This window comes from Carcharhinus amblyrhynchos, chromosome 9, assembly GCF_965287045.1.
Source record: "Carcharhinus amblyrhynchos chromosome 9, sCarAmb.v2.hapA, whole genome shotgun sequence".
Taxonomy (NCBI): domain Eukaryota; kingdom Metazoa; phylum Chordata; class Chondrichthyes; order Carcharhiniformes; family Carcharhinidae; genus Carcharhinus; species Carcharhinus amblyrhynchos.
Window position 1 is genome coordinate 53,027,979 of NC_137332.1, and position 25,407 is coordinate 53,053,385.

The 25,407-nt window shown below is 39.2% G+C and overlaps 1 protein-coding gene across 2 annotated transcripts in view; it reads left to right on the forward strand.

Moving 5' to 3' along the window:
- The first annotated feature begins 278 nt into the window (after positions 1-278).
- The window catches only part of firrm (fignl1 interacting regulator of recombination and mitosis), a 49,871-nt gene continuing 24,742 nt past the window's right edge, over positions 279-25,407 (forward strand). For both annotated transcript variants that reach the window (XM_080195642.1, XM_080195643.1), the window contains exons 1-13: positions 279-717; positions 2,717-2,757; positions 4,766-4,854; positions 5,944-6,048; positions 7,136-7,276; positions 9,352-9,514; positions 13,393-13,477; positions 13,789-13,927; positions 15,483-15,572; positions 20,325-20,389; positions 21,443-21,591; positions 22,751-22,880; positions 24,123-24,309. In XM_080195642.1, coding sequence (XP_080051768.1) covers positions 629-717; positions 2,717-2,757; positions 4,766-4,854; positions 5,944-6,048; positions 7,136-7,276; positions 9,352-9,514; positions 13,393-13,477; positions 13,789-13,927; positions 15,483-15,572; positions 20,325-20,389; positions 21,443-21,591; positions 22,751-22,880; positions 24,123-24,309 — 1,473 coding nt within the window. In that variant the 5' untranslated portion in view covers positions 279-628. The remainder of the gene's footprint in view (positions 718-2,716; positions 2,758-4,765; positions 4,855-5,943; positions 6,049-7,135; positions 7,277-9,351; positions 9,515-13,392; positions 13,478-13,788; positions 13,928-15,482; positions 15,573-20,324; positions 20,390-21,442; positions 21,592-22,750; positions 22,881-24,122; positions 24,310-25,407) is intronic.

Here is a 25,407-nt window from a genome sequence, read left to right on the forward strand (position 1 = left end):
TAGGGCAGGGGGAAAGGGCCTGGGTAAGACACTCTGTTGGTGCAGACTCGATGGTCCGAATGGTCTCCTTCTGCACTGTAGGGATTCTATGATTGTACGAGGGACTTTTAGAAGTAACTGTTCCCAGAGCGGCAGAGCCTCCACAATACAGTCAGGTGCTCCATGTCCATCAGCTGTCTGAACCTGTTCAGGGCTGAATGAGTTTGCACATGCGCGGTGCAAGTGGCCGTGGGCCGGCTGGCAGTCTGCGCGCATGCGCACGCTGTGTTCGGCCGGGAGGGAGGTACAGCCGGAGAGCGGGCATGGGGGAGATCAGTCTGTTTGACTGGATACACAACACCACTCCGACATATTAACATCAACAGGCACCAGGCTGAGTGAAAATAAATCCGGGTCTGTGTCGGATTTGGTGGCAGGCTTACTGGCATCTCTAATAGTGACTGGCGGCCGATGATAAGCCCGTGGTGTCAGCCGCAGCGACCAGGCCTCCCTGTGAATCTCCAACTGTTACTGAAATGCCAGATATTTGCAGAGTTTTATTTCTGACTTATCCCGCCGAAGAGTACCCACTATACTGCCCGGCTTTCCTCCAACCTGGAGTACCTTCAAAGTGACGTAAACCTCTACAATGTCCCGGAATTGTTTATTAGAAGAGGTCTGCCAGTGGAATGAGGAGATGTGCAAGAGGAAGATGGGGCATGTTTTCCCTGAACTTATCATATCCTTTCACTGTCCTATTGGAAGCTGTGTTCCATTGATTTGTTGTTGCCAGTACTAATCAGTAGGAAGTTACCAGTACACATCCTGGCAGAGTTAACACATGACTATTCTTGATTCATTAAAATTAACGTTTAACAAAATATGTGTTAAGTAATGAATTTTGGGATAAAGTTTATAAGTTATGGAAATCTTTCCCAGGACCACCTTTGGGCATGGCATAGGAAGTTCAATTGCAGTTATCTTGTAACTGCAACTAAAGTCCTGAGTTAGAATACAATTTGACAGGAGAGGAAAGAGGATAATATTGTCCCATTTTTGTCTGTTACGGAGTTGAGACTTGAAGCCATTTGTCATTGATACCACTGGTTTCAGACAGGGAATTGCTGATTGTAGTTATACTGTAGTTTGTATCTTGCTTTAAGTGGAAAAAAGTAAGGACTTGTATTTATTTATTTATATAAAGTAGTGCCTTTCCCAACTACCAAATATTTTGTAGTCAATGAAATAGTTTGGAAGTGAAGATACTTGTAGCAAACTTGTAATTAATTTGTGTCAGGGAAATCTTTGCTCTTCAGGATGATCCTCTTAATTTGATATTTAGAAATCGTTGGGGTTGAGCTCTGTTTAACTCGTAAGACCAACGAGTGTGCCTTTCTTTAGAGTTATAACAATGGCACTGGATGGCAAGGAATCAGTATGCACAAGTGCCCTTTTTTAAAAGGATGTAATGAAAGCATAATCTCATTGGGTCTGATCAAACTAATAAGATTGTTATTTAGTTATCTATCACATGACAATCAGCACCCTAACTGGTGTACGTACATAGGTTGTAAAGGCTCTGATTACCATTGGAGACTCTATTCTTCCTCTCAAGGGCGATATGGGTAAGGACAAGACAGTAACAGAGAGGCAGGCAGCCAGAGCCCTTGGGTCACACTCACCTCCAACCTGTTAAAGAGCATGTGATGCTCCCTGAAGCAGTGTGTGTTTTATCCAGTATAGTCTTGGATTAGTTCTTTGAAACCAGCTTAGTGTGTAATGTTGTCCCCTCATAGCTCTTCTATACCCAATTGCTGAAATGGATGGGGTTATTGGAGGGAAGGGGGGAGGGGGAAGAGAAGGTGGCAGGCAGGAAAGTGGTATTAAGGCACAATTTATGGGCAGCACAGTGGTTAGCGCTTCTGCCTCACTGCACCAGGGACTCGGCTTCAATTCAGGCCTCGGGTCACTGTCTGTGTGGAGTTTGCATGTCATTCCTGTGTCTGGGTGGGTTTCCTCCGACAGTCCCAAGGGTGTGCAGGTTAGGTTGATTGGCCATGGTTGATTGGCTGTGGATTAGTAGGGTAAATATGTGAGGTTGTGGGAATAAGTCCTGGGTGGGATTGTTGCTGATGCAGGCGAGATGGGGTGGCACGGTAGCACAGTGGTTAGCACTGTTGCTTCACAGCTCCAGGGCCCTGGGTTCGATTCCTGGCTCGGGTCACTGTCTGTGTGGAGTTTGCATATTCTCCTCATATTTGCATGCGTTTCCTCCGGGTGCTCTGGTTTCCTCCCACAGTCCAAAGATGTGCGTGTTTGGTTGATTGGCCATGCTAAAAAATTGCCCGTTAGTGTCCTGAGGTGTGTAGGTTAGAGGGATTAGTGGGTAAAATATGTGGGGATATGGGAGTAGGGCCTGGGTGGGATTGTGGTCAGTGTGAACTCGATGGGCCAAAGGGCCTCTTTCTGCATTGTAGGGTTCTATGATTCTAGATGGGATGAATGGCCTCATCCTGCACTGTAGGGATTCTGTACAATCAGATCAACATGATCTGATTGAATGGTGAGCCAGGTTTGATGGGCAGAATGACATACTCTTGTTTCTATTCCTTATAACCTTACATTTAACTTGATATATTTTGTTGTTTGTTCCCAGCTATTGTTAATTTTGCATATTTCATATATAATTACTCAGTAATTGATGTTTTATTAGTGAAATTCTCTTTAACACCAGTTACTGTATATATCACTGTAGTGAGAACAGTAATGAACAATTGTGTAAGTACTGACTACACATACTAGCAGTCTTGTATCTTTCTGTAGAGCTCAATAATTAATCATGGAGACGGAATCAAGAGCTGAAATAATGCCTATATATTATTTTCTATTTGCATACCTAACATTTAAAATATTTAGGGAGGACAGCTTTCAGTACTTAAAGTTCTGCTCCTTCCCGTTTATCTAAATGTTAATTTCCTTCTAAAGTTCTTCACAATTCCCTGAGACTAATCCATCCTAGTTGTGAAAATTCGACCAAGTGAGAATACGAGATAGGAGCAGGAGTTGACCATACAGCAAGTCAAGTCACCTTCTCCATTCTATATGACCATGGATGATCTTGGGCTTATACTCCACTTTCCTACTCACCTAAGATTTTTGAACAGGCTTTATGAATAAGCTGTTGTGCAACAGTTCTATAAAGATGGATTTCCTTTTTGATTACAGATGTGGGAATCTGAGATCAGGAAATTAGTAGCAATTGGCTACTGCATTCTATGAATCAGCTATTGAATTATCCAACATCTGGCACACCCCTTCTGCCTGACAAAACCACAATGATCCATAATTAATAATAATCAATAAGCATCAGGATCCCCATGAAACTAGTTCATTGATGGAGACTAGAGTCACTAGTGATGGGCCAGGAGGCCACTTAATTACATAATACTAACTGAGACATAATACAAATCAACATTACTTTTTTGTGTGTGAATAGATAATATATAGTTTAACATGAGCAACATACTTTGTTCATAAGCATCTGGTACTTCTACACAGACTTAGTTTTCCATGTACTTTGTTACTGGAAATAATTAGAAAATCTATCAATTTTACAGTAGAAAGCAAAATTAGTAGATGATACACATCCCATGTCTCTAGAGATCTTCTCTCTTTCCACTGCTGATTTCATATTTCTCAAACTCTGTACAACCTGTTTTCGCTTCCTCCAAAAGATGCGCTAGCATAAATGTCACTGTAGATCAGTTGTTCCAGCCTGCTCCTGTCACATACATGATGCAGATGGAGCTCAAGGTTCTATCATTTCTTATGTACCAACTCATCTTTATCTGATGGCCTCTTAACAATTTATTTGGCCCCATTTTCGTCCTTTTCATTCTGGATGTATTACTCCAGACTCTCCATTCAATTAAATAGCAAATAAGCAGTCCCCCTTCTGCATAACTATCCTTTTTGCCCTGTATGGAATCATTCTTCATGCTGCACAACTTCTTAGTTCCATTCACTTCTTTCAAATAAAAGGCATGGCAGTGGGAACTCAAATAGTTTTATCCACATTTATCTTTTTAGAAATTTTATTCAGGTTTACTCATTCTCACTCTGCTGTCTTCCTATATCCTATGCCATGTTGATGCTCTTGCAGTGATCTTTTAGACTTTAATTAATTGTGGTTCTAATTTTATCCCCTCCCTCCCCATTGTTCCTGCATACTCCAATTCTGACTCTTCCCTTTCCTCCTTGTTCCTTCTTTTCAATCTTTGTTAATAGGATTTCACATGTTTATTATAAATGTACATTACCCCAAATATCTGGATAATACTTCCCGCCCAGCTTTCCATAAAACCTTCAGCTCCATCTGCATCATACCTGCTTTTATTAGTCCGCTTTCATAAGAACATAAGAAATAGATGAGAGAGTAGACCATATGGCCCCTTGAGCCTTCTCCACCATTTGGTGCAATCATGGCCATATGCCTTGATTGCCAAGACCAAAAATCAATTCTATCTCAATCTTAAATATACTTAATGTACAACACAGTAGTGTACAAGATTCCAAGTCTTCACAATCCTGTGAGCGAAGAAATCTTTCCTCATCTCAGTCCAAAATGATTGACCCCTCATCCTGAGACTATGCCTTGTGTTTTAGATTCCCCAGCCAGGGAAAATAACCTCTCCATGTCAAATCTGTTCAAAGTCCTGTATATTTCAGTTATAGCATTGAAGCTCCATGGAGTATTGGCCTAATATCTGTTGATTTATTTTTCAAGGCATGTTGAAGGTTCTTACAGACAAGTTTCTGCCTCACATCAGCCTTGCTGAGAAAGAACAGACGTTTTTTTCTCAAACATTACCCAGGGTATGTAAATTTTCCATTTTGGTTACATGTCTATTTATTGTAATGACTTTTTAAAAAGTTAATTCCAAAAAAGATGTAATCAGTTTTGTTTTATTCCATTAATTTTCTTCACTGATTGTGTTCACTCATTGAACAAAGAAAATTACAGCACAAGAACAAGCCCTTCAGCCCTCCAAGCCTGCACTGACCATGCTGCCCAACTGAACTACTTTGCCCTATTCTTCCAGGAGCCATATCCCTCTATTCCCATCCTATTAATGTATGTGTCAAGGTATTCTTAAAAGTCACTATCTTATCTGCTTCCGCTACCTCCCTACCACCCTCTGTGTAAAAAAAAAACTTGCCTTGTATCTTTCCTTTAAACCTTGCCCTTCGCACTTAAACTTATGCCCCTTAGTAATTGACTCTTCCATCCTGGGAAAAAGCTTCTGATTATCCATTGCTCAAGTACTGTTCCATAGGGACCAAGTGGCCAGCAATTCATTAGTGTTGATATAATATTCCTTCAAAGGTCCTCACCTAACTTTTGCATTTTTCATGGGGTCTGCTGGCTCATAATCTGCAGAGAGAACCCTGACTGTTCTCCTCCCTTCTTAGCAGAAGGACAATGTGACCCCTCTTCACCACCATCCACTGAAATAAGCTGGTTTTATATAGTCCAGGGATTAAACTGCAGCCTTTTCTTTTCACTGTGCCCAAACTACTTATTGGACAGTTATTAAGGAGCTTAAACCATAATGGTTTAGTTTCCTTTGATACGTGGTGTATTATGTTGAAAGTGCAACAGGGCAATCTCTAGGAATTGTGTAATATTGTATCTGGTATCTTATTCACTGTTGTATTATCTGCGTCTTAACTGGCATATGGCGTTTGCTCAAGGTACAAAAATAAACAATGGACAAGAGTTAAAATAGGTAAACAACTGCTTTATACTTCACAAGTCAAAACATTCTTGAAAAATTTGAGCTGTCAGCCATATTTCCTACTTGTACTATTTTTAAAATTATTTCCACTCATTCTTTAGCTTCAGTGATCATGCATCATTTCCCAGCTGAAAGATATACTCCATTATGGTTTTCTTCCTTCTAGGTAATGACTTTGTTTGATGAGCTTGCAAATAAGTTATCCCAGCAGGCAGGAGGATTGTCCAGTCAGAACACTGAACTGCAGGCAGAACTGAGGACAACTATACAGGTAGGGCCCTTTAGCATTCAAATGATTATTATTAATCTTCATTTTATATTTGTAAGTTTATGTAAGTGACATCAGTGATATGAATGAATCACTGAAGGACTGAGTTAAAATACAGGCAATTGCAGAGTCATTAGTTTAACTTCCGTTCCTTGTGAAATAATAAATTTGATTGTCAGGAGTAAACTTGAAGATTACTTGTACAGTAAAAGCTTAGTCGATGTGCATTCAGAAGGAACATTCCTGATTGACCAAGTGTAACAATTTTGATGAAATAACTCAGTTGGACTGTGGCAACTATAATGTTGTGTACCTGTCAGTTTGAAGGCCTTTGAAAAAGTTTCACGCTAAATGCTATCGGTTAAACTCAAACTGTGGGGATTCCGGGTAAACCCTTAGAAAGGAAAGAAAAAAGGCTAGAGGATGGAAAACATGCACTGTTATGCTGGAGTGAGTGGACATATTTAATGGGGTGTCCCCTTGTTCAATGCTGGCATTATTACTATTTCTAATTTACATAAGTTATTTGGAATGAGAAACTCATGCAAAGCAGTCACATTTGAAGATTATATCAAACTAGAAAAGGCAGTGAATTTGCAGGAGGCAGTTCAAATTGCAGAATTAATTGGACAAAATATGTAAAAAAAAAGCAATAATTGCAGTTAAAATTGAATGCAGACAAGTTTAGAAAGTAAAACAAGTAAAAAAAGACTGTCTTTGAAGTAGCTGTCGTCGGTGTTGAAAGAGACTTTGGCTGTCTTGTATTTGAAGCTTAATGTGGAATGGAACCTTTTATGCTATGGCTTGTTGCAATATTAGTTTTATAAACTCTTTTTTAATAGAATTGCCCTCTGTAAAATGGTTTAAAATATTAAGATGTGATTAAGCACAGTCTGGTAAATTATGAAATTGAACTTATTATTGGCTCTTCTAGTATTTTGATGACTGAGAGAAACTGCTTGAAATCAAGAAATGTCAATTTGCCTTTAGTACTTGCAAAATAGAATGTTTTCTGAATGAGATTCATGAACTGCCTGCACACTTGCATCTGTAAGTTGCTAATATAATTCCTGTTGTTTTCTATATGCAGTCTCAGATCCAGCTTTTGGAAGTTCTGATGAATATTGTGCATCATGTATGCACACTTGAAGAGGCTCTGACCTTGACAAACATCCATTCACTATCCTTGGCTGCCTTCCATATCCTGAAGAATACATTTAGTCACTGCAAGGTGAAGTACACAAGAACACTGCAGAAATGTTGTATTTCCCATTTAGGTCATTCACAATTCCTTATGTGTTGGGATTGGTGGGGGGGAGGATATAAATTATGTTTGTTTTACAGAAAGCAACATATTGCAGCAGCTGAAAACTTAAAGACAGAAAAACCCAATAGTATCCATTAAGACTGACTTGAGAAATAATTTGCCTTTATGTAATTATGTCATGACCACTGGATCTCGCAAAATACTCCATGGACAAAAGTTTGAACTTTTATCGGATTTGTGATATAGGGAACTGCATCATTCATTGATCAAGTAACTAAGTCCCATGAACATCGTTGAGATAATTCTGTTTCTGTGGTGATTGGTGAAGAATAAACAAGGGGTGAATCTGCCTAATTACAAATGTATAGACATATAAATTAGGATGAGGTATAGGCCATTCAATCCCATGAACCCTCTCTGCCATTTGATGAAACCATAGTTGATCTGATTATGATCTCACCTCCAATTATCTGTCTATTCTCTTTGATTTCTTTGTCAGTCAAAAATCTATATAACTCAGTCTTAAAAATATTCAATGAACATGCCTCCATTCTCACCCCCTTCATCGCTGTTTCCACTTTTTTTTAAATAGTGCCATGGGATTTTTATATCCATGTGAGAAAGCAGTTGGGACCATAAATTAACTTTTCATCAGAAAGGTGACACTTTGCTGCTGTTCATTCAGTAATGTGCTAAGGTTTCGGTCGAGAATATGTGCTCAAGTTTCTGGAATCTCAAAATTATTTCTCCTACGCACTCAATCTCTCCCCACATTACCCATGCCTGAGCCTTGAATCTGGGTGTTTTGCCCCTTTATTTCCCCTCTGCCCTCTTGGAGCTCTCTTCTTCCACATTACCCACCTCTTGCTCCTTGAATCCATTACCTGCTTAGTCCCATGCTAACTGACAATTTAAGCAGACCTCACTCTCCAGTATTTTATCCCTCCCATTTAAAATCCCTATCTTCGCTCTCTCCTCAAAGAAACGTTGACAATAGTAGAAATTTATTTGCTGTGATTCAGGTGCTTGTTTAGAACATTAGAGGCACTCTGTAAATAGTTTTTTTTTCTCTCTTGCTCTCACTCTATTTTTGCCTTTCTCTTTATCTTGTTCTTTGATTTTCTGTCCTCCCCAGCTGTGAAAGCTGGCATTTGGGTTTATTATTTCTATTGCCAGTCAGCATAGCTTATTTAGCCTAGGAAAGATCAAATTTTAATTAAAACTGAAGGTGGTATTTAATGGAGAAGGCGGGGATTTTTCTAACAGCTGGAGAGCTAGAAAAAACCCTACACACCATAGTTTGGAGAAGGCTCACTGAATTAAGTGCCATTTAGGCACTTAATAGGGCAGAAACAGGACTTTCCTGGCAGCCTAGAAGCAGAAGTCTAGCAGAGATCCGAGAATCAGTGAGCGACCAGCAGCTCTTCATTCTTTGGCAGTGGCTGTTGTCAGTACTACACCCTCCAGTGATGCAGCACTGCCAATGGACCCAGGCACAGTGTATGATTTTCAGAGAGAGAACTTGGGATTTGTGTTTCAGGAGAGGGAAGTTAGCAGGAAACACAGTGGAATGATTCTCGGCGATCTCCCTTTTCCTGATGCTAGATTCCTTGATTAGGCATTCAGTGCTTTTGAATGAGAGACCAGCAGAAACCCACAAGCAACCTCATCAGCGTTTACTGATAGAGCTTTGCCCTGGATGAAAATCAGTGGTGGGATGAAGCCATTAAGTGGCCATTAGTAGTCCACTTAAGCATCTCAGTTCTGGATGGGTAGACTGTCCACTGGCCTTTGCTCTGTGGACTAAGTTGGGACAGAGGCGGCACTTTCCCACCCAATGAAATAGCCTCATTGCCATTGGGAAGGGCAGTAAATTCCATCGTGAGTTTCTAATTCAGGCCAAGGACTCGAGTGTAAAACAAATTATGGAACATTTGTGGTGAATTCTAACCCATTATTCGTTATTATTATTAATAATTTGTCTGTTTTGAACATGGATTGGCCTTTTGCTGATAGCTCTGCTTTTAACCTGTATTTAGGACAGTGAGACTTTGTACAGAGGTCGCTTGCATTTGGTTGCGGACCTGTTACAATCTTTATTTAAGGAGGCATATTCCCTTCAAAAAGGCTTCATGGAACTCCTGGATCGGATAGTTTTGGAATCGACAGATGCTACTGATGATGTTGCATGTATGGTAATAGGTATGTTTGGAATATTCAGTTTTTGAGATTTGTCTTCTTTCTGAAAGTTGCCGTACTCTTTATGCCTATTTATATTAATTTGAATTTCTGAGTGTGGATTCATTAGTATTTAAATACTTTTAGTGTCCATAATGTTTTAAATTCTTTCCTGGCTTTTGGTGACCTCCTCAATTTGCAAAATAAGGATTTTTATTTCTTATAAGTACTTTATTTCACGTTAATTCAGATCACGGTAGACCTGAATGCCAGTGGACCGTATTTTATTGTGAAACTGATGGTGAAGATCACCAATGTTGGATATGTGTCCAATCCATTTCAATGTGATTATAAGTTTCTTTTGTGTTGTCAAATCACATGTCACTTTAGCCAGTGAAGAAAAGTCAACTTCTGTTTAACAGAATACACCAGTAGTAACCACAGCATTTCATTCTACTTCCCACTGTGTTATTGATTCTGAGGACGAAATTGCCTCCTACTCCAATCAGAAGCTATGAAATGAATTAATTCAATTTTAATATGAAGGCTTTGTGCATCCAACCCATTTATAATGAACTGGATGTAATTATTATCAAATAGTGCATTTTCTTCTAATCTGTAGTATTCTGTAATCTTTTACCTCAACCTCTAGTCCCTGCAGTACACATTTTGAGGTGTCAGAACTTAATGACAATGATCTTGAATTGTAAAAGATCATAGAGTTGTAGAATGGCTACACAGAGGCCATTTGGCCCATTGTGTCGATGCCAGTTTTTTGAAAGAGCAACTTAGTTATTTCCAATTGCCTGCCCTTTTCCTATAGCCCTGCAATTCTTCTCTCTTCAGGTGCAAATCCAATTTCCTTTAGAAATCTTAAATTCTACTTGCTCCCTCCACACTCTCAGCATATTCCTGATATTAACCACTTGTTGCGTAAAAACTTTTTTCCTCATGCTGCCATTGGTCCTTTTGTCACTCAGCTTAAATTGGTGTCCTCTGATTCATGACCCCTCTATCTACTTTTGTCTAGATCCCTTTTTATTTTTTGATTTGATTTATTATTGTCACATGTATTAACATCCAATGAAAAATATTGTTTTTTGTGTGCTACACAGACAAAACATATTATTCATAGAGGAAACAAGAGAGTGCAGAATATAGTATTACAGTCATAGCTAGTGTGTAGAGACAGATCAACTTAATGCAAGCTAAGTCCATTCATAAGTTTGACAGCAGCAGGGAAAAAGCCGTTCTTGAATCGGTTGGTACGTGACTTCAGACTTTTGTATCTTTTTCCCGAAGGAAGAAGGTGGAAGAGAGAACGTCAGGGGTGCATGGGGTCCTTAGTTATGTTGCTTTGAACAAAGAACAAAGACCAACACAGCACGGGAAACAGGCCCTTCGGCCCAACGAGCCCACGCTGCCATCTTAACAAAGCATTTTCCTACACACACCTTGACCTGTGTGTATGCGTATGGTATCCCCATTGGAAACCAGATACAGGGGAGAATAATTTAGGGACTATTTGTTACATCAATCAGCCTAAGAGCACCTCTTTGGGGTGCGGGAGGAAACTGGAGCATCCGGAGGAAACCCACGCAACCACAGGGAGAATGCGCAAACTCCCACAGACACTGGCCCAAATCCATGTATCTGCACAGCTAGCAGTGATAGTCACTGAGCTGTTGTGGTGCCCATCTGCTGGTTCAGTTTTAAGCACACACAACGACGCGAAGTACTAGGCCACTCTTGAAACATCCAAGAGCAGCCCGCGCACGACCTACCGTGTGCATGCCCTTTGTTAGACAACAAGGTGGACCGACACACCTGCAGAGTAAAAGAGACAAAACACCAACACATGTAGCATTAGATTTCCAGTAACGTCCTGAGGCGCTGACCCTTATGTAAAACTGTCTCCTATAACCCTCCATCCCTGTTTCACTCATGTGCCTATCTAAGAAAACCTTAAACAAGTCCAGCGTGCCTGCCTCCACCACCTTACTTGGTAGTGTATTCCATATCCCCACGACCCTCTGTGAAAAACCTCCCTCTAGTATCCAAATTATACTTCTCCCCCACTCACCCTTAGCTCGTGACCCCTCATGATATTTGTCTCCAAACTAGGAAAAAGCCTGCCACTGTTTACTCTATCTATACCCTTCATTATTTTATACACCTCTATCAGATCCCCCCTTAATCTCTGTCTTTCTAAGGAAAAAACCCCCAGTTTATCCAATCTTTCCTCATAACCCAGTCCCTCCATTCCAGGCAGCATCATGGTAAACCTCCTCTGCACTCTCTGCAGGGTCTCCACGTCCTTCCGGTGGTAAGGTGACCAGAAGTGGACGCAGTACTCCAAATGCGGTCTAACCAACGTTCTGTACAACTGTAGCATTAGATGCCAGCTCTTATAATCTATACCCCTTCTATAAAGGCTAGATGCCGAGGCATCGGGAAGTGTAGACAGAGTCAATGGATGGGAGGCTGATTTGCGTGATGGATTAGGCTACATTCACAACCTTTTGTAGTTCCTTGCGGACTTCGGCAGAACAGGAGCCATACCAAGCTGTGATACAACCAGAAAGAATGCTTTCTATGATGCATCTGTAAAAGTTGCTGAGAGTAGTAACTGATATTCCAAATTTCCTCCTTCTTCTGAGAAAGTGGAGGCGTTGGTGGGCTTTAAATTGGTGTCCTCTGATTCATGACTCCTCTATCTACTTTTATCTAGATCCCTTTTTATTTTTGATTTGATTTATTATTGTCACATGTATTAACATACAGTGAAAAGTATTGTTTCTTGTGTGCTATGTAGACAAAACATAGTAATCATAGAGAAGGAAACAAAAGAGTGCAGAATATAGTATTACAGTCATACTCAGCATCTACTTTATGCACTCAGAATTGAGAAGTAGAGTTAAGGAGATGTAAGGATTTTATCAGTTGCTGTCTTGAGCAACTGCCAGATACACTAACTCTTATGCTACTGACGTGTCAGCATGGGGGGACCAGGACAAGTAGGTGATCTGGACACCTAAAAACTTGAAGCTCTCGACCCTTTCGACTTTGTCCCCATTGATGTAGACAGGGGCATGTTCTCCTTCATGCTTCCTGAAGTCGATGACAATCTCAGGAGAGGGTGTATTTTGAGCACATCTTTCAGAACTCCCCTTAATCTTCAATTTAAGGAAATCAATGCCAGTTCTTCCAACCTGTCCATATAATTGAATCCCTCCTACCAGAAACCATTCTTGTAAATGCATCCTCTCTGATGTTTTCATATCTTTCCTGAAGTGTGGCACTCAGAATTTGACACGATACTCCAATTGAGGCTGAACTCCTGTTTCTTTATAAACGTTTAGCATAAGTTCTTTGCTTTTGTTCTTTATGCTTCTATTTATAAAGCCCTTTAACAGAGCAGCTTAATCATTGTCAGCTGCCAGAGTATTTCTCACTTGTTGTTTTCTGATGTAGGACAACTGAGCATCTACTTTATGCACTCAGGATTGAGGGTTAAGGATAAGGAGGTGTAAAGAGTTTATCAATTGCTAGCTTGAGCAACTGCATACTTTATCAACCAACCTTGCCACCTCAGCAACTAGTGCACTTATACGCCCCCTCCTGTTTCTCTATTCCTGTCACCTCCTTTAGAATTGAGCCCTTTATTTCATATTGCCTCTCTTTATTCTTCATATCAAAGTGCACCACTTCACAATTTCATCTGCTACAAGTTGTTATGCAATGCTGCTTCTGAGAAATTTCCTTCAGTTCACGTATGCCTGTTAGGATGATAGCAGCAGTTCTTGGATATTGACATCACTGAGATAAATATTTTTCAATATTAATAATATTTTGGCAATTTTTGTACACTTGTGTATTTCTAATTATCTCCCATTTTCCAGTGGTTCACAATGTTTTGAAGATTTGTTCTGTCATTTCCAAAATGGACCATGCCTTACATGCTAACACATGGAAGTTCCTTATTAAGTAAGTATAAATGGCATTGGTAAAATATTTTCTTTGTCTTCTAAATTCCTGTCTTTCCAGAGGATGAGTGCTGTTTTACAAAGATAATTCTTACACTACCCAATTCTATATATATGTTTTCCTGAAACAGATGTTACTTGCAAACTGATACTTGTCCATTAATTGCTGGTGATTTCTGACCATTGATGATGGAGGGGAAAGATGTGCAATCAACTATAGTAAATGAGATAAAAGGCTTTTCCACTCAGTTGGCTAGGGGGAAAAAAACACAGTTACAATGTTTTTTATAATGGCTTAACATTCTATTCCAGAATAAGTGTGAAGCATAGGCTACTGATTGAGACAAAGCTGCCACATGATGAAGTTGTTGCTGGTCTTTGTGAGGATATTCTCAATTCTTTCAGCTCATGCCTGCAGTTAGCCGAACAAATGAACCAACCTGCAGGAATGGTAATTATTCATTAGATACAAAACTTGTTTAATGTGTGACATTTAGCGGACAGTGAAACTTTAACAGAGCAGCTTAATCTTTGTCAGCTGCCAGAGTATTTCTCACTTGTCGTTTTCTGATGTAGGACAACTGAGCATCTACTTTATGCACTCAGGATTGAGGGATAAGGAAGTGTAAAGAGTTTAGTAGTTGCTGTGTTGAGCAACTGCCTGTTTTTCTAACTCTTATGCAACTCATGATGTGGAGATGAACAGAAGGAACAGCCAGTTCCAAAATCTAACTAAACCTGTTAGACTTTAACTTGGTGTTATGAGACTTCTTACTGTCTTATGCTACTGCCAGCCCTGTCTGTGGCAAAATATAAAATAAGGCAAGCCACTGTCTCTGAAAAAAAATGGATACCAATCATTTTAGGAGCAGGTTTCCAAGTTCCATGAGAAACAGTATCACTGCTGGAAAAAAAACTGAAATTCTTGGCACTGTATGCCATTCTTATGATCCAGGGCAGATTGAACACTGCTCTGCAGCCAGGAATACAATTTTTACAAATATAAATAATGAATGCACGCGATACTCATGTTGGAAAAACAAGTAATAATACAAGACATAAGTGTGGCAAATGAGAGGTGCATGTTAGACTTAAAAAGAAAATATATTCATCCTGAAATTGATCTAGTCACATTGGATATTTTGATGAATGGCTTAGCAGAACAAGGAAGTCATTGGAGATTTTATTTTGGGTTAAAAGTGATACTTCACTTTCCACTGACACCATCCACTCCATCCACCCAATCAATATTAGGAAACCTATCCTTGAAAGTCTGGGGTCTGAACACCAGTTAATTTTAGTCAGTTCCTCAGCACTATTTACCATACAACAAGGCTGTGCTTAAAAAAAGAAGGCACTGACTTTTGTTAGGAAAGCACCAAAAAGCTTGTAATAAGTCAATCATATGTGTGCTTAAGTGCTTAAACACTGAGTGACAATGGATTTTTGACTGTTAAGATAACATTACTTCAAAGTTAATCTTGCCTGTACATGCACACTTTACAACATGTATTGTCAAGTGGATAAGCAGCAGGAATCATTTCTCTTTTCTCCCATTCCTTGATTTCTTGCTTTTCAATCAATTTTCCAAAAGCTAACAGACTTGTTAGAAAATTTACTACTTTTACTCCTGAAGCTATCCAACAACCTGAAAAAATGCTTTTTAGACACATGAGCAAGTTCCCTTGTGCTTCCTAAGATGTAGCACATTATCTTTTATGTTCTGCTTGCTCCCTTCATCATTATTTGCTATATTGACCCATTTTACTATATCTTATTACTAACTCATTCCCGATGCGTCTAAACAGAAGTTCTTTGAAATTTTAGACATGCTGTTTAGATAAACTAAGCTGTTTTTGTACGCTGTTACTGAGACTTGCGTTAACTTGAGCCAATGAACTTGAATCCTGACGTTTTGTAAATGTTAGCTTTTCTGCATGAGTTTTCATGGGTCAATGTACAATGATTAAGATTTATATTTTACTAAGCATTTGCAATCCATGCAGGAGAATGCAAACACTACAGATTGCAAACTCTTCCAGAAGACCATGAAGCTGTGCCGTTTTTTTGCCAACACATTGGTGCATTATATAAAGGTAATACAAATTTTATCAGATGCTTATTTTTTAAAAATATGTCAGGACAAAGAGGGTGGTCAGGAGCAGGTAGGTGTAGGAAAGATGGCAGCGCAGGCTCGTTGGGCCGAAGGGCCTGTTTCCCGTGCTGGTTGTTCTTTGAGCAATGTGGGTCCCTTGAAAACTGAATGATGATAGTAAACATGAAAATAAGGAAATGCTGGCCTTGTAGAATAATTCATTAGTCCTCATTATATATATATAGAATGTGATAGTATATCAGACGTCTCAAGGAAACCAATATTAAATTCAGAATTGGAACTCGCTACAATTAATATAAGCAAACTAACCGTAATGAATAAAATCACAACGTTGAAGAGTGACATATCCCCTTGACCAGATGGTTTCCATCCCAGGGTTTTAGTAGAAGTAGGGGAGAACATTGCAGATTCCCTAACTATAATCTTCCAAAGAACTCTCAATTCAGTTACTGTTCCTTTAGATATGAAAATTGTGCATGTCACTCCATTCTTAAAGAAATTTGAGAGAGGGACATGAAAAAATTATAGATCAATTAACCTAACATCCGTTGTTGAGTCTTTACTAGAATCTATAATTAAGGATAGAGTAACACCTTGAAATTTTTCAGCTGATTGAAAAGATCCAGCATGGATTTGTAATGACAAATCTGGTTCATTTTTTTGAAGACATACATGATTGATGTTAATTATATAGATTTCCTGAAGTATTTTATAAAACCCTTCATAAGACAATATTAACTGAAGTTGAAATTTAAGGGATTGAAGGCAGACTATTGATCTGTTCTTAAGTGCTGTAAACTCTTATGGATATACTCCCAAATGAATGCCACTCTTTTGAAGGCCGCCATTTAGTAAAAGTCTTAATGTGCACTGTTATCCTTTTATTTAGAGGATATAATGTTAAGTTTGACTCTTGCATTTAATTTTTCAGTTATCTCAGGTGTACTTTTATTTTAACATTGATTATTTGAAAGTGAGAGATTGGATTTGTTACTTTTCACCGATTAGTCAGTTACACTGTACAGTATTTACTGTTGAGAAAGGCATGGATGTTGGGGAACTTGGGGAAATAAATGGAGTTAAAAAAGTTTATTTATTAGTCACAAGTAGGCTTATATTCATACTGCAATGAAGTTACTGTGAAAATCCTCTAGCTGTCACACTCCAGCACTTGTTCGGGTACACTGAAGAAGAATTTAGCATGGCCAAGTCGCCTGCACATCTTTCGGACTGTGGCAGGGACTCGGAGGAAACCCACACAGACATGGTGAGGACGGGACCACAATCGCATCTTCTCCCCATAGCCCCACTTATTTACCTGGCATGTCCTCCTGACGTTAAGGGTCAATTTAGCATGGCCAATCAACCTTAACCACACATCTTTGGATTGTGGGAGGATACCAGAGCACCTGGAGGAAACCCATGCAGACATGAGAAAAACATGCAAACTCCACACAAAAAGTGACCTGAGGCTGGAGTTGACCCTCCGTCCTGGTGCTGTGAGGCAGCAGTGCTAACCACTATGCCACTGTGCCACCCTTTGGCACCATTAGGAGAAATAGACTGTTATGGTAATATAGTCATACAACATAGTCAGTAAATGATCAGGCATGTTAGTTGAACTGGGTATTGCGAATGTTCTTCCTATTGGCAATTCATGGAATCCATAGAATTCCTACAGTGCAGAAGGAAGCCATTCAGCCCATGTCTGCACTGACCACAATCCCAATCAGGCTCTATTCCCATAACCCCATATACTTACCCTGCTAATCGCACTGACGCTAGGGTCAATTTAGCATGGCAAATCTATCTAACTCACATTTTTGGACTGTGGGAGCAAACCGGAACAGCTGGAGGAAACTCATGCTGACATGGGGAGAACGTGCAGACACTACACAGTTGGTGACCCCAGCCAGGAATTGAACCTGGGTCCCTGGTGCTGTGAAGCAGTAGTGCTAACTACTGTGTCACCTTGCCACCCACAATTGGACAAGTTGCTCCAAAGAAAGCTAATTGATGAGTACGGGGAGATCTCTGCTTAAGGATTCACTGACAGTTGGACTGTCATCATCTTTCTGTTTCTGGAAGCAATTTTTTAGAAGAAGTTAAGAAAAGCAGTGAGTGAAAGGTAAAAGTTAAAAAGAAAAAGTAAATCACATTAGACGCACTGCCGCACTGCAGATGGAAGTTGTAAAAGAAAAAGGTTATGATTCAATCAAATTCAAATAACGTCAGTGTAGAGTTTGCACATTCTCCCCGTGTCTGCGTGGGTTTCCTCCAGGTGCTCCAGTTTCCTCCCACAGGCTGAAAGATGTGCGGGGTTTGGTTGATTGGTCATGCTAAATTCTCCCTACTGTCAGGGGATTAGTGGGGTAAATATGTGGGGTTACAGGAATAGGGCCTGGGTGCAATTGTTGTTGCTGCCGTCTTGATGGGCCGAACAGCCTCCTTCTGCACTGAAGGGATTCTATGATGATCTTTGAACTGTGGGAGGAAACCGGAGCACCCAGAGGAAACCCATGCAGACATGGAGAACGTGCAAACTCCACACAAACAGAGATCCAGGTCAAGAATCGAACCCAGATCTCTGGCACTATGAGGCAGCAGTGCTAACCACTGAGCCATTGTGCAATGTCTTGTGGAGTGTACATATTACAGAGGAGGAGGTTCTGTAAGTCTTAAAGTGCATTAAGGTAAATAAGTCCCCGGGATCTGATGAAGTGTATCCCAGGACATTGTGGGAGGCTAGGGAGGAAATTGCGGGTACCTAGCAGAGATATTTGAACCTTCGACAGCCACAGCTGAGGTTTCTGAAGATTGGAGGGTGGCAAATGTTGGGCCTTTTTTTAAGAAGAGCTGCAGGAAAAAGCCTGGAAACTACAACTGAGTGTGCTGTAGTGGGTAAGTTGTCAGAAGGTATTTCAAGAGACAGGATCTACACACATTTACAAGGGCAAGGACTGACTAGGGATAGCCAGCATAGTTTTGAGTGGAAAATCATGTCTCACAAATTTGATTGAGTTTTTTGAAGGAGTAACCCAAGAAGGCAGGTGAGGGCAGTGCGGTCGACGTTGATTACATGGACTTTAGCAAGACCTTTGACAAGGTATTTCATGGTAGGTTGTTGCATGAGGTTAAATCTCATGGGATTCAGGGTGAGGTAGCCAATTGGATACAAAATTGGCTTGACGACAGAAGACAGAGGGTGGTTGTAGAGAGTTGTTTTTCAAACTGGAGGCCTAAGGTCACTGGTGTGCCTTGGGGATCGATACTGGATCCAATGTTAATTTGTCATTTATATTAATGATTTGGATGAGAATTTAGGAATCATAGTTAGTCGATTTGCAGATGACACCAAGATTGGTGGCTTAGTGGACAGTGCGGAAGAGGATCTTGATCAGTTGATCCCAGTGGGCTAATGAATGGCAGATGGAGTTTAGATAAATGTGAGATGATGCATTTTGATAGATCGAATCAGGGCATAACTGATTTAGTAAATGGGGGCATTAGGGAGAGTTATAGAATAAGGAAATCTAGAGATACAGGTTCATAGCTCCCTGAAAGTGGCATCACAGGTGGACAGGATAGTGAAGAAGGCATTCGGCACGCTTGGTTTCATTGGTCAGAATGTTGAATACAGGAGTTGGTACGTCTTGTTAAAGTTTTCAAGACATTGGTATGGCCACACTTGGAAATACTGTGTACAGTTCTGGTCACCCTGTAATAGAAAGGATATTATTAAACTAGAAGGACTGCAGAAAAAAATTTACTAGCATACTACTGGGACTTGATGGTTTGCGTTATAAGGAGAGACTGGATAGACTCAGAGTTTTTTTCCTCTGGAGCATAGGAAGCTTAGAGGTGACCTTATAGAGATCTATAAAATAATGAGGGGCATAGATAAGGTAGATAGTCAACATCTTTTCCCAAGGGTAGGTGAATCTAAAACTAAAGGACATAGGTTTAAGGTGGGAGGGGAGAAATACAAGAAGGTCCAGAAAGGCAGCTTTTTCACTTAGAGGGTCTGGAATTAGCTGTGAGAGGTTTGATGTTTTTTGATTTATTACCATCACATGTAGTAGTACACAGTAAAACGTACTGTTTCTTGCACGCTATACAGACAAAGCATACCATTCATACAGAAGAATAGAGAGTGCAGAAGTAATGTTACAGTCATAGCTTGGATATAGAGAAAGCAACTTAATGCAAGGCAGGTTCGTTTAAACGATGGCAGCAGGAAAGGAACTGTTCTTGAGTTGGTTGGTACGTGCCCTCAGATTTTTAATAATTAAATAATTTAATTTTAAAAAAAATTAATAATTAAAGGCAAAGTGCTGCTTCTGTTCCACAACTGTGTGGTTCAATACTATATGGCAAAGATGTGCACCTTTATTGGCATGCAAGTATCTTGACAAGTTAGTATGATTGAAAAAAAGTGGTAGCTTTTATCTTCTTGAGAAATTATGCTGGAATGCACCATTATCTATACAAGGAAATGGTATATTTTGAAACTTTTTTTGCCTTTAATTGTCAGTTTCACCAGGAATAAAACAATCTTGTGCTGTAATAATGAGTTTCTGAATAGCAAAGAATGATGAAGTTCATTGTGCATTTAAAAGGTTTTCTGATGACTGCTTTCATTAAATAAAATTTAACTGGTATTTTAATTTCTAACCTGATTATAGCATCAATCTTCTAAATTCTGATATCTGTTTTGCACTGTTAATTTTAGGAATTCATTGATTTCCTTTCAAAGTCTTGTCATCTACTGCATCACCTTTACCTTCAGATGTACAGGTAACGCTACACATCAGCAAGCAGCAGCAATTTTGTATTTGACCGTTAATCTATAGAGTAAACTTAGAAAAATAGGGCTGAAGTATAATCTGACTTTCCCTGAGAGTCACAATTTTGGAACCTAGTGAGTCATCTTCCAATTTTCATTCAATAAAAGAACAGGTTGGTTTGGTTCTATTTCTATCATTTTCTCCCTTTTCCTGAAGTTGCTGATTCTTGCTGGGATATGATTTGATGAATGCTGGTAGCCCATGAGTGAACCTAGGGAGGGAGAATCAAAAGGCTACTTGCCATAGAAGGGAATCACATTGGATCTGAAATCTGTTCACTCTTGACTCTCACACTTTCCAAGCTCACATATTCTTAAATTAAATTGCATTGTCCTCTAGTATTTGAGTTTTGGCCTTCTCTGACACTCTGTTCATTTCTATGATTCCCTTTACACCAAATTGCTGACCTTGCCTTGGCAAGTGAGACAATATGCTGTGTAGATATAAAATGTTTTTCTTTAGAGAGGGATGAACAATTATGGGTAAGTCAACCCAAACCTGTGTACTTCATTGCATTGAGAGTGACCTGAGGGCAAACAGCTTTACAGCCACAACACTTGAAGTACTGCAGATACTGATACTCTGAAATAAAAATAGAAAATGTTGGAAATATTCAGCGGTTTGAGCAGCATCTGGGGAGAGAGAAACAAGAGTTAATGGTCAGAACTTTATAGCCATTCACACAGTGGGATCTTATGGTCCCATTGACAGCATACCCCGTTGCAGGTTTCCCAGTGGCAATGGGTGCATTCAAAAGGAAATCCCATTGATAACGACAGGACCAGAAGATCACTGGTCAGTGACAGGCTGCTGCGGGGAGCAGGTAAATCTGGCCCAGTATTTCAGGGTGATGACTTTTCATCAACTTGCTTGCAGCCACAGGTGCAACAAGAATGTAAGAAAATTACCCCTTTTTAAAGTGGTGGCAAAAATATAAATTTGAATTGTGATAACTTTTGGATGAATTAGATAACAGTAACTTTTATTTTAATTCTTTGTGCAGTAAATTCACTCCTAGTTTGTATGCACCAATTTTGTCTGCTGCATCCTGTGATCAAATTGCTTCAGTTGTCCCTGTTGCTCTGGATGCCCTTGTTTCTCAGCTACTGCCCTTCAGGCCCTTTGTGGAGATGGTGCTACGAGATAACCAGGGTGAGTTCATGGAATAATGTTCGAACATTGATATAATCTCTTTAAAAATAACTAATCTAGATGAGGTTGAATCTTTTCTTCTCTGGGAGGAAATATTTTCTGCTAAAGTTATCCCATAATAACACCAATAAATATCAGACTTGCTCAGTTATTCATTCTCTGATGATAAAATGTCAGAGAAGTAATTTTCACATCAGTGCAATATATTTGGTAAAAGATTGTAAATATGCTTGCAATACACAGCAAATAAAATCCTCTATCACTATCATATTAGCAAACAGATTATGGGACTCATTGCCTTTGCCAGCCAGAGTTAATGGTGCAATAAGTAATTCCAGAGTTAATGGTGCAATAAGTAAAGGAAAAATACATAGTTGTGAAACCTATGTAATAAGTATAGCCATATCTGTGAATAGTGTTGCTTTCAGATACCATATTTTAAGGGATTCAGGGAGAGAAATTCATCTGCATGGCATTGTTTCATGGGGCGCTAAACAGACTTCCACTAGGTACCCTGGAGCAGGAGATGCTGCAGGCTATCATTCAGGTAGCCTAAGTGTCTTTCTTGATTGAAATCAATGAAGAAGACCATGCAGGTAGCACACGTGCTGCCAACTGTGAGGGGAAATAACAATGCAGCACTGTGCAAACCAATTTCTCCATAAATTTGTGAAAGTCCTCATGATAATGAGTACTTTGGGCACTCTAATTCAGAGAATCCTAACTTCTTTGGCTGGTTTCCATATATTAGAACTGAAAAGAGAAAAACACTAACTTTGGTGAACAGTTCATTTGCTATAGAAATGTTGTCCTTTTTGAAATGCTACTGAAGGATTGAGTGCTTAGTTTCAACAATAAAGAATAAGATAGAAACAATCTTCGTATAGATCCTCTCCCCTGAAGCAGGTGTTCATAATCCTAGATTGTTGTGGAATCAGTCGTGCATTCTGACATTTCAAATGCCATTTAATAATATTTAACTAATTTAAAAATAGCAGTGATTTTAAATATGGTAATTTCATTTGTAGATTTAAGTTTCGGTATAACGGCTTTTTAATAAGATTTCAGTGTCACATATATAATCCTTAAATGTTTGATTCAGCCAACTGTGATTTTGTTGGTGGAGTTTTGCTAAATATCTGTTTCCATTCATGTTAAGATTTCAGTTCAGAATTAGCTTTTCCACAATGTTTGCTGCTGATGAATGTCATGGGCAAGCTTCCATCACAGCCTTGGGAGGTGCAAAGTCTTTGGTGTTCTGGCAGCCAGCTTTCAGAGGAAAGGCCAAGGTGAGGACAACAACTGCTTGAATAAAATCAAATAGGATCAAGTTTAGTTAGACTACAAAATACAGGCAGTCACTTACTAAAGCTGAGATAGTCGCATGCCTTTGTATAATATTTTATTTATCTAGCAGCAACTGTGGTGGGGTATTGAGTTATACATGTATTTGATGACCTTACGTACAAAATCTGCTTAGCTCACCAAATTTAATAAGACATAAATTTTAGCCAATGTTGTTGAACAAAATGCATGTTGACTATTAACCCAGACTGATATTTGTTATGCCAGTTGGTAACTTGATCTGAATTTAGGGGACTAGGTTAAAGGAAGGCGACTGGCACTTTATATCCATGGTTGATTTAAAATTAAACTGATGACCATGTACTGAATCCTTTTTTGATGTTTTTAATGGCTGGTTTAATGCAATGAGTAAATATTGCATAAGAATTTTTATTATGCACTTAACCCTTTTTTAATTGTTTAAACTAACCTTGCTTGACCTACTGTTGATATTTTTGAATGAGAATGTTGAAGAATTGCATTTCTGATATTTTTGTAGATAGTAATTACATTACAAGTAGTTATAACTCCTTAAGATACAGAAATAAATACTAATGTAAGCAAATCACAGCAGGAGAAAGGAGCAGTACAACAGAGCAGAACATAGAACACAAATATATAGAACCCATCTACTTCACAAAAGTCCTTATCTAATCTGGCCTACATATGACTCCACATCCACAAATTGTGGTTAGCTCTTTAATGCCCTCAGGGATGGGCAATAAATGCTAGCTCAGCCAGCGACACCCACATCCTGTGAATGAAAAATAATCCTTTCGATATAACTGATTTCGCAAATTTCACAATTTTAACAGACTTTCACGTATGAGCAGTAAGAGAATCAGTGAACAAATCAAGATTGTTTTAAACTGCTTTGATGGTGCCCAACACTGGTGCAAGTGCTGCTGGCTGCTAGTTTATGAGTCTCACAAAAGACTTGCAAAGTTCTCTACTGGCAGGACCCAATTCCACTTCTGTTTTTCAGTCTTGAATTTATTGTAACCTGCTACAGAATAGCAGACATCGTTGAGTAGTTCATTTCTCTGTCTTGGCTTCTGAGGAGGATTAGTGACTGTCTTCCGCAATGGCATCCTCACATGACAATAGTGGGAATAGAAAGGATTACAAATTTTCTCAGCAAGAAGAAAGAGTTTGCACCTAATCTTTATATTTTTGCTTTTCCTCAGGTTATCTTTGTTCAAAGTATTATTTCATAACTTCCAACGTTGTCATGCGGAGCTTTCTTTGCCAGTCCAGTTGCCAAGTGTGATGAATAAAGGACAGGCTCAGCAAAGTATCAGCCTTTATGAATATGTATGTACTCATCTGTGCTCTTTTATCACATCCCTTCCGGCTTCTCTTTTTCCAGTGTTGGTAAGAATGAACTTTAACATTCCATTCTTTGAGATATTTTGAAGAACTTTCTTTCCTTGTATTTCCTGAAATTGCACTAAGAATAACTCTCAAAATGAGTACAAAATGAAGATGAAAAAATGCATATTTCATTACTATATATTTTTGAGATGCTGCTAGCACTATCATTTGAAAAGCATGCCCGGGACCATTAGCACAATTTAATGTATGCTTCAGTAATCACTGTTTGATTTTTGGTTGCAATTTCTTATTGATAGTTTTTCAGATAATTTATGAATCCTGATGAGTTTATATTAACAATTTAAAATAGTTTTTTGTTTTGCTCTTCATCACTACAAAATATGTTATTGGAATGGTAAATTTGCAACTGTACAATAGCATACAAATAGAACTGCATGTTTGAGCCTCTACAGACCAATAGTATGTTAACATAAAAATATAGAAACATAGGAACTAGAAGCAGGAGGAGACCATTCAGCCCTTCAAGCCTGCGCTGCCATTTATTTTGATCATGGCTGATCATCGAATTTAATATCCTGATCACCCCTTTCTCCCCACATATCCCTTGATCCCCTTAGTCCCAAGAGCTATATGTAATTTCTTCTTGAAATCAAACAACATTTTGGCCTCAACTATCTCATTTGGTAGTGAATTCCACACATTTACCACCCTCTGGTTGAAGAAATTTCTCCTCACCTCCGTTCTAAAAGGTTTATCCGTATCTTCATACCATGACCCCTAGTTCTGGATGACTCCTCCATCGGGAACATTCGTTCTGAATCTACCCAGTTTAACCCTGTTAGCATTTTAAAAGTTTTTGTGAGATCCCTTCTCACTCTTCTAAACTCCAGTGAATATAGTCCTAACTGATTTAGTCTCTCTTCATATGACAGACCTGCCATCCCAGAAATCAGCCTAGTAAACCTTAATTGTACTCCCTCTATAGCAAAAATATCCTTCTTCAGATAAGGACACCAAAACTGCACACAATACTCTAGGTGTGGCCTCACCAATGCCCTGCAGCAAAACATCTCTATATTCAAATCCTCATGCTATGAAGGCCAATATACTATTTTCCTTCTTTACAGCCTGCTGTAC